The sequence below is a fragment of the Tubulanus polymorphus genome, chromosome 9 (assembly GCF_964204645.1).
Source record: "Tubulanus polymorphus chromosome 9, tnTubPoly1.2, whole genome shotgun sequence".
Lineage (NCBI taxonomy): Eukaryota > Metazoa > Nemertea > Palaeonemertea > Tubulaniformes > Tubulanidae > Tubulanus > Tubulanus polymorphus.
Genome location: NC_134033.1, coordinates 11,813,271 through 11,826,004, shown reverse-complemented (window position 1 = coordinate 11,826,004; position 12,734 = coordinate 11,813,271). Strand labels below are relative to the sequence as shown.

General features: G+C 39.9%; 2 protein-coding genes across 2 annotated transcripts; one reads left to right on the top strand and one right to left on the bottom strand.

Moving 5' to 3' along the window:
* Positions 1-4,160: 4,160 nt before the first annotated feature.
* LOC141910975 (uncharacterized) lies at positions 4,161-9,863 on the top strand. Its single transcript, XM_074801884.1, has 23 exons — positions 4,161-4,327; positions 4,588-4,695; positions 4,778-4,834; positions 4,968-5,021; positions 5,108-5,179; positions 5,311-5,379; positions 5,535-5,594; positions 5,718-5,774; positions 6,004-6,162; positions 6,247-6,361; positions 6,506-6,612; positions 6,688-6,759; positions 6,851-7,066; positions 7,151-7,312; positions 7,449-7,622; positions 7,721-7,855; positions 7,935-8,203; positions 8,392-8,584; positions 8,669-8,809; positions 8,885-9,153; positions 9,252-9,417; positions 9,499-9,647; positions 9,725-9,863. The coding sequence occupies exons 1-23, from the start codon at positions 4,249-4,251 to the stop codon at positions 9,764-9,766; spliced, it is 2,925 nt and encodes a 974-aa protein (XP_074657985.1). The 5' UTR covers positions 4,161-4,248; the 3' UTR covers positions 9,767-9,863.
* Positions 9,864-10,482: 619 nt separating this feature from the next.
* On the bottom strand, positions 10,483-11,297 carry LOC141911280 (uncharacterized). Its single transcript, XM_074802281.1, has 3 exons — positions 11,153-11,297; positions 10,726-11,040; positions 10,483-10,640 (listed from the first exon to the last, which is right to left on the bottom strand). The coding sequence occupies exons 1-2, from the start codon at positions 11,171-11,173 to the stop codon at positions 10,735-10,737; spliced, it is 327 nt and encodes a 108-aa protein (XP_074658382.1). The 5' UTR covers positions 11,174-11,297; the 3' UTR covers positions 10,483-10,640; positions 10,726-10,734.
* Between the last annotated feature and the right edge of the window lie 1,437 nt (positions 11,298-12,734).

Below are 12,734 nucleotides of genomic sequence, written 5' to 3'. Positions count from 1 at the left end.
ATTAACACGTTACTTTTCAAAGTGAAAATCTCTCAGCATTTTCCTGAAATAACTTGTCGTGTCTTAACCCATCTCAACTGTATATATTAGAAATAGAAATCGACGGTTACTTTGTGTAATTCAACAGTGAAAGTGTATTTTCTGAAATATTGTATAGAATATCATAATAGGAATCCAAAATCATTATCATTCATCAATATCACATTGAAAAATTACTATCATTGTCACACGATAAACTGCAGTACCAGTATTTAATGATTTGATATTGTTCTAATGTTTAATCTGTCTATATGACAGGGATGCAATCAACATGAAAAGTTTCTAAATATATATCCACAAAAAGCTTTTAATGTAAATGAACAACATAATTGCAGGTTATATATACGTATAATTTTTTTTCAGTTATCAGTTCAATTTGATATTCTGAGGCCACGCCGTCATTGTATCATTGGCACTTTGCATTTTTTCAATGGCTTCTGCCGCATGTTTACGTAGAAACTCGGCCAACCAATCATAGCTAGATTTGACGGTAGAACGTTCGTATAACATTCACGCGAAAACGAAGTGCCAAAGTAATAAGGCTGTGATTGTTGCAAAGTGACAACATATACCAATGCCAAGGGTGATATCACACCATTTTTTTGTAGTTTTCGATGCTTGTTCAGCTTGTTCCATGTTTCCTATACAAAAATTTTTGCTTACACTAATCGCCTTAAGCACGGCCACGATTCCGGTTGGCCAAAAACACAGTATAGCGGATATGATCGCGTAAGTCATATGGTTAGAGGGAGCGTTAGCTGGATGTTGCATTATCATGAACGGCTGTTGGCCTACCATGATAGGCTGCCCGGCTATCGGCTGCCCAGGAGGATAGGCCATCATAGGCTGACCTGGTCGCTGTCCTGGTGCCATCATCATCACAGGCTGTTGCATTGGGTATAGGTTATTCATTTGAGCAGGATTCTGCGCTGTTGCAGCGACACCCCACTGTGCACCACCGTAACCTGAGAAAAAGAAACTCCTTATTCTGAATAGAACGAACGTAGCATTTCACTACGAAATTGAAAAATATTTCACACCACTAAATGGCTATATCTTGGAAAAACGTAAATACCAAAATCGGATGGCGTGCTGTATCCTTGAAGATTTTGTTTTTGTTCAGTATTTTCATCTCGTTTTTCGGATCCCGACATTTTCCTGTATCAAAACACAAATATTTTACCAAATAATCATCGTTGTTGAAATACAGCTTGTTTTACACGAGTAAAAACTTACTGACAAATACGTAGGTGAAACCATCAACATCGATTTTCAAATCTAACGGTAAATCTCAGGTAATGGGTTATTGTTTAGATACGACAAAAAGCTAAAAAAGTGTATTGCTTAGACTTCTCATCGACAACCGCTATACATGTATAATACCTTGAGCCCCAGCGGACACACCATCAAAAATCTCTTTTCAGCGTTCGTTGAAGAATTATTTATTTAAGAAGAAGACATTTTGTTCCCACTCATTGATACATTTCACAAGATAAGCCGTCTGATATTGTTATTCCCATGTCAACTTACCATATGCGTTATACGAGGTAGAATATAGACAACTGTTTAACTATTTATGAACCTGCGTCAATAGATTGCAGTGAACGCCCTAGCAACAACGTTGCACCTCAGTAGAAGTACTACACACGATATGTTCTATTTTGAGGAGATACACAAATACTGATATTGATTGATTTGTATCTTTCAATTGTTTTCTCGTTTAATTTTTGAAGTGAATAGTGAAAACAATTGGTGAATAAATTAGTTAAGATTTCTGATACGAAAATACACCAATCTTTTTCTATCCTCATATACGAAATCAATAGAAAAGGTCGTCAAAAATAGAATAAACATGAAAGAAATTGATGCGCCATTTTGATGCATAACGTTAGTTAAAAAAACTGATTCTGTAACTTATCATTCTCGAGGCGATCGAAAAAAAGTAACGAACAAGGACTACCAATAATTTGCAATATACACCCATGGATATCTTTATCGATGTGTTATAAGTAAATATGAACAGCAACAAACAACCATTTAAAAACGACCCTTAAATAGTAGGATCTCTTCAACAAAACACCTTTTTGCATTCATTACATTAATATTGACATCATGTTCTTATTAGGTCATTTGATTTTCACCAACAAGCCAATGATTTAAAATCACAGTATGTGAGATGATCAGCTAAGGCTAAACAAAAATGATACCTTGTTTCTCCGCAGCGGCCGGGTCATTTTTGTAAAATTTGATAAAATTTGTAAACAGTTCATTTCTATAGCGGCCGGGTCTGTTATGGTAAAATTGATCACGATTTAAAAAAAAGTAATGTATAGGGTAGATAGGCGGCCGGCCGGGTCAACATTTAAGCTCAGCAGAGCGGAGAAATAAGGTATCAATTTTTTTAGCCTAAATTCTCGTATATGTTCTTGATGTCACTATCCAAATCTATAACCGAAAGAACCAATACCAACTGCAAATACTAGAATTATAAGTATCAGACCAATCCCCCATGATGCACATCCAATCCCGATGCCTATCAATGACAACATCCTTGCCGATTTCGATTGTCTCAGGGCATATTGGAGGTCTCCTGTTCTGATCGCATCGCTCACACCATTGGCTTTAATAACGGCAACGATACCAGTTGGCAGGAAACAACAGCATAAAGAGAAAAATGCCAGTGCGAGATGAGTCGATGGTGGGTTTGCCAAAGGTTGTCCTACCATAACCTGCTCTGAGAGGCCATCAGTTTCATTCTGCAGAAATCAACCTGCCCTGAGAGGGCAGTTTCATTCTGCAGATATCACCTGCCCTGAGAGGCCAGTTTAACTGCTGCAGTTTGACTTCTGATATCAACCTGCCCTGAGAGGCCAGTTTAACTGCTGCTCTTTGAGTTCTGATATCACCTGCGCTGAGAGGCCACTTTCATTCTGCAGAAATCAACCTGCCCTGAGAGGCCAGTTTAAATGCTGCTGTTTGAGTTCTGATATCACCTGCCCTGAGAGGCCAGGTCACCTGCCCCGAGAGGCCAATTTCACTCTGCATATATCAACCTGCCCTGAGAGGCCAGTTCAACTGCTGCAGTTTGAGTTCTGCAGATCACCTGCCCTGAGAGGCCAGTTCAACTGCTGCAGTTTTACTTCAGATATCACCTGCCCTGAGAGGCCACTTTCATTCTGCAGATATCAACCTGCCCTGAGAGGCCAGTTCAACTGCTGCAGATTGACTTCAGATATCACCTGCCCTTCAGCACATATCAAGTTCTGCCGAAATCAACCTTATTTGCTAAATTCATACAGAAAATATTTTGTTTTGATATAAAGAAAACTGTGTGGTTCGAAATTCAGTGTAGGCCAATTATAGCCAGTTTAATTACGATACGGGTTGGTGTAAAGTTTCTTGTCTCCAACTTTGTCATTAAATACAAGTGCATATATTTAATCAAATTAATTTAACATATGGAAGTGAAGTGCAAAGAAATTTCGCAGTGATACTATACTTAAAGCTAGTAGCATGGATGAAATAAGTTCAAGTGGGACAGTTCAATCGACAAGCGCACGCGCACACGCGCGCATTAGCGGAAAAACCCACAATTATTTCTTACACTGCAAAAATCTTTTAGTATCGGAATATATTTTGAAGGACGGCGATTTATCTTTCATAGCAGAAACAAGTTATCATTTTTAGCCTTTAGATGGACAAGAAAGCTATTTCACAACAAGCATTTTGGATTAAAGTTTTGTTTTTTTTTTCTCCTACAATATTGGCCTCAAATGAAGTTTGACCTTTTTAAGTCCAGCCTGAAAAATGACATGCTCTAATAACTTTTTTTTCATAAATAAATCATCATCGGGTCTTATTCTAATGCTGTTTGAATCTATCATCATTTTTAAGTGAGTATGCGCCTCTTTGATATTGCGATAGACTCAATGCGGTGAATTTCGCATTCAGCGAGAACTAATCCGTTACAGATTCGAAATCCTACTTTGTTAAGATTCAAAGCTATGGCTTCAAATCGATTTTAAACCGTCGATTGAGGTTACACGAAGCATGTAGATCCGGTCACCGGATGCATTTTCGGGCAGCTATAAATACTGGCCCGTAGAATGGATCTCAGCACAAGTTTTCTGTAGAGTGGTGTTTGACCCGGACGGTGGTCGTGTGGAAATTATCGTTCAATAATTCGGGTGCTGTAACTACGTAACGAGTATGATGAAGTCGCTGATAGGAGTGGTTTTAGCCGTGTTTCTCCTGGCCTCGTTAATCCGCGCTTATCCTTTGGAAGATGGTGAGAATACAAATAATCTCCGATATAGTGGAACCTCATTGATTTGAATCTTGTGGGCACAATGTGAAAGCGTCGAATTAAACTGGTTTCGTATCATCCAAATCTTCATTAAGCTGGGATATGATGGAAATCGTCTTAAAACACTGGTTTCGTCTTGCACGAGAATCGTACTAACGAGGATCAACTGTAGAAGCAATTTTTTCGATTCTTTGGTTCAAAGTATATAATATTATAGTATTCTATTTGTTCAATTTGTTCAGAAATGGGAAGCGCTAAGCGCAGTTTATCTCCCAATGAAGATGGGAACGCCATTGGCGAGCGCAGTTACAATCGGCACGAGGATTCCGACGATAGCGGCACAAGCGGTGGTAAGTATTATATTATATTACCAGAAATCTTATACGATTAACGCTTCTATCGTATGATTATGTATGTATGTTTATTTGATAGAAGACCAATCCCGCATGATGTCCGGCAATCCAGCCAAGCGAGAGCGACTTAGAAAAAGTAAGATATATTGCTCATAGATTGATGATAAGACTTATATAAAGCTTTCGACATTATTATTCCAAATTATGATCCGGCTCGGTTATACGAAACCACATGTGGAAATAGATTTTGTTTGATTCCTATTCTATAGTGCCCGATAGTTATAACCTGGACGAGGATTCGGACGTTAGCGGCAAAAGCGGTGGCAAGTATTATGACTCCCAACAAATTAAGATTCTAAGTCAAATGTGCTATCGTATAAGTATTTATATATCTTTTATATTTTGATAGAAGAACGCGAAAACGTTTTCGATATGATATTGGCCGCCAATGCAGCTCTCGGCACGAAAAAGCGAATGCTAGGTAAGATCCGACTGGCTTCGTAGTTTCTAGAACTGTGCAACCCGACTAGAAGCCACCTGTTCCTGGTTGCGTAATTACAGTATCGCCCTGAAAGTAGGTGAAAATTGATTCTCTTGTGAATCTGATTTTAGCGGACGAAGATTCGACCAATACCGGCACTGATGAAGATGATGATGAAAGTAACGAAATTCATGGAAGCGGTAAGTTCTCATCCGAGGAACCCTCGTCCACAGAGACGGTTCTTTACCTTCGGTCGCCTGCTGTGAAGTCGTGTACCATCGACGTTCTCTCCCTCCTCTATTTCCTTTTTCCCATATTTCATTGTTGGTATATTGCTATTTTTTCTCTCCACAAGGTAACCAAAGTGGTGACGATGATGATGACGACGACGATGATGATACTGAAGGGAGTGGCGGTGAGGAGGAGAATTGAATAGATATACTTAAATCATTTATCCTGGCGTTCAACGATTGAATTAAATCGAATATACTTGCTTTTCGATTTTTTCGATTGCGCTTTTCTTTATATCTCATTCCAGGTGACGATGACGAAGAGAAAAACGTCGACGATGAAGTAAACGAAATTAACGATAGTTGTAAGTAGTGCAACAACGGGGATTCGTTCAGTTGCCGTTCTGAATGCATCCCTCGTTCTAAACAATCTTTGTTACTAATTTCATATGTTTGTTCTTTAGTCCGTGGCTTTACGTTCCAATGTATTCAAATTATTAGATAATTGACATTCTTAAAATCTCATTTTAAATATTTCGTCGTTCTAGGTTTCAATGTTTTGTTTCAGTACTTGATTATTGAATCTATTTCCAGCCAATAACGAGAATCTACGCGAGATAGACGACGCAGAACTCGTGGAAGGAGATATTATTGCCGTTCCTGGGGATTCCATAGAGAAAAGATCGGCGACAACAGGGCAAATCTGGGTTAATAGAACGGTGCCATACGTTCTTGATGGAACTCTATCGTCGAGTACGGATTTAAGATAATTAATTCTTAGATAATCAATGCTAAATGAAAAATGCATTTTGGTATATGTACTTTTCTTTTCATTAGGAGGGAAACAAGCTATACCGGTGGCTATAGCCGAACTACATAAGAAGACCTGCTTGAAATTCGTCCCGAAACGCCCAGCGGATAGATACTGGCTTAAATTCTTTAAAGGCGGAGGGTATGACAAAAACAACCGCATCAGTTCCAATCAGTCTTGTCTTGAATTTATGATTCATTACCAAAGTCATGGCTGGTTTCGTGATCATTTGAGAAGTTGAGAACCTACGCGTTTTACAGATATTTTTTTGTTTTATCTTTTCAGATGTTACTCGTACATTGGAAGATATAAAGCCGGTGGTCAGCCAGTATCGATCGGTTCAGGTTGTGAATATAACGGCATTATAATACACGAGATTATGCACGCCTTAGGTAACACTATCGATGTCCGCCATAATACGCGTTTTAGGTTGTAACTGGTTCATCAATTATTGTTCTTTTTCGTAGGATTCTTTCATGAACAAAGCCGACCCGATAGAGATAGCAACGTGAAAATACTCTGGGAAAATATTCAAGACGGTAGTTAACATTATCAATGGGGATAGAAAAATCGGCCTTAACAAATTCAGTAAGGCGGCCGTATCAAACGAATGACGCTTTTCGATTTCAGGTCGCGATAACAACTTCCGAAAGTCTTCGAGCTCCGATGCACAAAATCTCATTTACGATTTCGGTAGCGTCATGCATTACTCGAGTAAAGCTTTCTCAAAGAACGGCAAACACACAATCCAAGCTATCGTTAATCCTAAACGAACTCTCGGACAGCGATATGGACCTAGCAATCTGGACATCACTGGCATCAATATCTTGTATAAATGCGTAACAGGTAATACGTGGACGATCGCATTTGCAATGCACGGTTCACCCTATTGTTTATAATTTTCCAGCATCAATTGTTTTCGTTTTTCAGCTCCAGGAATGATAAAGACGGAGTGGTCGGCTTGGAGCAATTGCAATTCCACGTGCATCAGAGTGCGTGAACGCTTTTGTAAAGCGAGTGCAGTTTGTCCAGATGTAAAAAACAACGGTTTAGAAAAACAAACAAAACGATGCACCGACACAGAATGTAAAGGTAATAAACGTAGACTTAATTGCAAAATCACTACGCTCGCACATATTCGGTATTAACATATTGGTTATTGACTTATCATTTCCTCATTCGACTTCGACGACTGTTGATTAATAAATTCTTACAATGTTTTACACAGCAAAGATTGATGGACACTGGGGTCGTTGGTCGACTTACACTGCATGCAGCGTATCCTGTGGAAAGGGTACTCGCCAAAGAACTAGACGATGCGATGACCCGGCTCCTCGTAATGGCGGTGCTACATGCACGGGCAACGCGACCGAAACGACAACCTGCTTTCAGAAATGCTTAGGTACGAAAAATTGAATCATCGATACACTAGAAATTTAGATTGATATTCCTGATATTGTTTTTAACGATTTCTCATCCATTCTATCTTGTCGATTCTAGGCAAATACGACACTAACTTCGAAACTCTGAAGCCAGGCCTTTGGACACAAGTTGGAAAGCTGAAGTTTCGCAGACATAAGGGCCGAACCACTTCGTCCCACACGGGCCCATCAAAAGACCATACATCTGGAACTGGTACAAAAATAATATTTTTGATAATATGGTAATTCACAAATATCGTTTCACATTCTTATCACTTCGTTTGTGATTTAAGGTTACTACGTGTACTTGGAGGCATCGAATCCCGCTAAAACGGGACAAGCAGCTACCTTGCAATCCCCGCGACTCAGTATTAACGCGTCTAACTGCACACTGGAATTCTACTACCATATGTACGGACGTAATATGGGATCGTTAGAAGTCGTCGCCGTTTTCCAATCTCTCAATGGTTACCGCCGAATTAGCCTGTTCAAGAAGACCGGGAATCAGGGTGACGCGTGGAAACATGCAAGCGCCAGGATCAGCTCAACAAATAACGTTATGGTGGGTGTAACCCATAAAGCATCATACTACTCTTTAAATCTGTTACATGATTTGTACGAAATTCCATTTACCAAGTATGCCGACTATACTCGGTGAAGTCCGAATTTATCATCAATGATGAGAACGTCTCAATTTTCTAAATAACTTATCATTTGAAATTGTTCTTATGATTTGATCTTACATTTCAGATTCAATTCATTGCAACCAGAGGCAGAAGCTACACTTCTGACATAGCCTTAGACGATTTGTCGTTTATTGGATGTCGGATGGGACCCGCCATCAATAAGACAATGCCGCCTACACCAAAGCCCCCTGGCACCCGTCCACCAGTCGCCACTACAGCACCTACTAGACTACCAATCACACCAACTAAGCGACCAAGTAGGTTTAACCCCAATGCGTGAAATATTCAATTCTTGATGTAACCTTAAATTAACATATTTTGGATATCGTCTAATCTCGCAGCTTTGGGCAAATACGACACGAACTTTGAAACTGTGAAACCAGGTCTATGGACGCAGGTTGGCAAGCTGAAATTCCGCCGTGTTAAAGGCCGCACTAGCTCGACCAACACGGGCCCGTCAAAAGATCATACGTCTGGAACCGGTAAAGGGATTGCTATCATCATTTCATTCTTTGATAAATTTTCGTTGTTAAAAGCCGGTGCTTTTGATTTTTAAGGTTACTACGTATACATGGAAGCATCAAGTCCCGCTAAACCGGGACAGGCAGCTGCCCTGAAATCCCCTGCCTTCAGTATTGGCTCGTCAAACTGCACGCTAGAATTCTACTACCATATGTACGGACGTTATATGGGAACGTTAGAAGTCGTCGCCGTTTACCAATCTCTCAATGGTGCCAGCCGAATTAGCCTATTCAAGAAGACCGGGAATCAGGGTAACGCGTGGAAACGTGGAATCGCCGGGATCAAGTCAACAAGAAACGTTACGGTTGGTCTTTGACATCGAATTTAATCTGTGATTTGAACTGATTTCCCAAATGACTTCCTATCATTTGAAATTGTTTATGGCTTTATTTTATATTTCAGATTCAATTCATTGCAACCAGAGGCAAAAGCTATACTTCTGACATAGCCTTAGACGATTTGTCGTTCATTGGATGTCAGATGGGACCCGCTATCAATAAGACGATGCCGCCTACGCCAAAGCCCCCTCGTACCCGTCCACCAGTCGCCACTACATTAAACCCATCAAGTGAGTTCAACTTCTTGCAACAACAATTCCTCAACGATATCAATTTGGTTTTTAAACTTGTTTCATATATTTTTTTCATAGCTGGAAAATGGACGGCATGGTCCTCATGGTCATCTTGCAGTACGACTTGCGGACAAGGACAACAAACTAGAACACGAAAATGCCCAGCTGGTGAAACTTGCAGTGGTAGTGCTACAGAAAATAGATCTTGTACTGAACTGGACCTCTCGGTAAAAACGCGCAATTACATTTCTGTTCGGCTCTATCTTTTAACTTGTCAACTTATATTTCTTGATCTTAATTTCAGGTTCAGGTTGTTGACGGCAAGGTTAATATCGTACACTGCTAGAACGTCCAACCTACTGATATTTATCGATTTTTCTAGATGATCGAAATTTGATTTTCCGTCCATTTCTTTGCTAAATAAAGTTTCAGTTCAGTAGAAATCAATGATTTACCGTGTTGTGCTTTTCGAGGAATTGATTTACACGATTCAAAGGTTTCCCTCTCGTAATCGTAAAGGCTGGCATCGAACAAGGAAAACTTAGGAAAAGGACAATTTGATCTACAATATACGTGTATTCTGTATTCACACCACTCCATTCGGGAATAGAGAACGAGAAAATCGTATAGCGCAGACGTGTGGACCGGTTACAGTCGTAAAATCCATAACACAATGACTATGCTATGGCTGTGAACCAAGATTATTCTTGATCTAAGCCACAACTTCTAGCTACAACTCCCCCTGCAAAAATATAGCACCGAATCATTGTTGGCGGACAAGCATCGTGTGGATAGAACAACTGAATTCCGGACACTAACGTGCCAAGCGAAATCATCTATCTTGCCACGTTTTAAAGACCTTCACGTCACATAACATAACTAGTAAAATACTATCAGACTCTACACCAGCCAAACAAATCTTATCCGAAGTGAGAGCGATAGCTATGGACGTGCCAAATGGAGAATGCTTTCCACAACATGAAGTTCGTCGACAAGTATTTGTCCTCCGGGCGAACGCTATACAGATAGCAAGCTATGTCCAAACATCGTGAGAACAAAGTGTTCAAAACTGAATTGTTTTATTATCAAAATGGGCAGCATCGATTATAAATTTATGAAAATAATGGTAGAAATCATCTTGACACCAGTTATGCGGTACAGATAACCTCTCTGCGCCAGCCCGACTAGGGCTTCATAGGGATTTAACGCGTGGCTTGCGACTGAAAACGGACGAAATATGAAAATACACACGAAATAACATTGAGATTGATTCGAATGAGGCGGTGTTGAATAGCAATACTTTACCTCTGCGCTTTATCGTTTCATTCGGTCACCAAACACTCGAGGCTCATAGCATGCGTTTCTCCCCGTCACCGGACTCCGCGACTCCAAACTCAGCGCTACGTTTTTGACCGTCACCGGACTCCGCGACTCCAAACTCAGAGCTACGTTTTTGACCGTCACCGGACTCCGCGACTCCGAACTCAGCGCTACGTTTCTCCCCGTCACCGGACTCCGCGACTCCAAACTCAGCGCTACGTTTCTGACCGTCACCGGACTCCGCGACTCCAAACTCAGCGCTACGTTTCTCTCCTTCACCGGACTCCGCGACGAAAGACTCTTAAATGGGTTAATAAAGCGATGATTAATTATGATAGAAACCCAGTACAAGTCGGCGGCCGTTCTTACGAATTTGTATGAAGACATTGCGATGACCTTACAGCCTGCTCACCATCTGGTACAGGATAGCCATGGACTACAAGGAACAATGCCACAAATGCTATAAGTAACTTGATATGCATCATCGAAGAACGACACCGCATTTTTTTCATCCAATGCTCTTAACCAAAGTAGGCCTAATAAAGCTCAACCTTCCACGCATCCAGTATTTATAGCCGGCATTTCTCTTCGGTTGACATGGTATGTATAAGATCAGAATGAATTCTCATTCAGACTGTAAGAATTCGGTTACACCCTAAAAAAATTCCGCTTCATATTGAATGTATCGTCGTGTTTGTGCAACCATATCAGACCATTGAGAAGATGGTTGGTCGAGACACGAATGTGGATGATTTCCGTTTGATTTCTTACAATACTATACAGGACAATCTTCGTATCTCAATTTCAAGCGTGGTGCATTACCCGACCGACATGTTCATGTATTTCACGGGTCATGATGTCGATTATAGTAAGTAGTAAGTAGGTACTATCTTCTTTCAAATTCCGAACTATAGACTAAAATGGAATGATGCCCTGTTTCTGCCAATCGGCCGGGTCAGCTTTTGTGATTTGCAATGACATTTGTAATCAGTTCACTTCTATAGATATTGGCTCTGTTATGGTATATATATATATATAAATCATAAAGATTCGGCATATCAAATCAAAATGAAGTCCGACGGTCTGAAAAATTATGTGCACTTAGGTGCATTCGGAGCACTTTCCTGGTTGAAATTAGGAATGAAATACATGCTCACAATTTCATAATTTTTTTGAAAAAAGATCTTGGTCAGAAGATTCATCGGCGCTCCATCTGTGAGTTGCCAGATTTGTTCGTGTGTACCTTTGTTACCTATCCGGGATTAGAATTCACCAGAACAATGTAAATCAATTTTCTAGAAAAAAAGGATCGGCTATAGATACTAATTGGTACGGAGGAATCGGAATCGGCCGTCACAACCACCAGCTGGTCGAGGGCCAATTAAAAATCGAACGTCACAGGGACAAGCGCCCGGTTGTGAGTTTGAGCCATTCCAATCATGTTGTACTGGGATAGATTAATTCATAGAACAAGTTTTGTGGACTATTATAAAAATATCATCATTCGATTCATAGACGAAGAAATAACGAAGGATTACAACCTACCAGATACAACGGTAAGCTTCGTCCTCCGATAGGGAATTTTAACGAAGAAATATATTTATTCGTGGCGGATTTTAATCTCATTGTTTGATTGAATTTTTCTGTAAGCCTACATTTTTAATCGGTATTCATTCGCGAGGTATAGATGGACATTTCTGTTGTTTAAACGGCACACAGATGTTTCGATATCTTTTTGAAGTATTTTTCACTCTCTTAGTTTCCGTTAACATATCTTTTGCATACATATTCAAAATTGGACGAAAAAAGCTAAGAACAATAAAAAAAGATTTTTCTATCTGTCTATCGTCAGACTTTCGGAAGTTGAATATGTTCCAAAGAGTTTAGAAAAAGCTCAAATCTAAAAGCTAGTTATTCTTAAAATCAGGAATCGAACGGCGTAATTGTAAATACAGAAATTTTGAGAAAAGAAACACTGAAATAATTTTTGGACA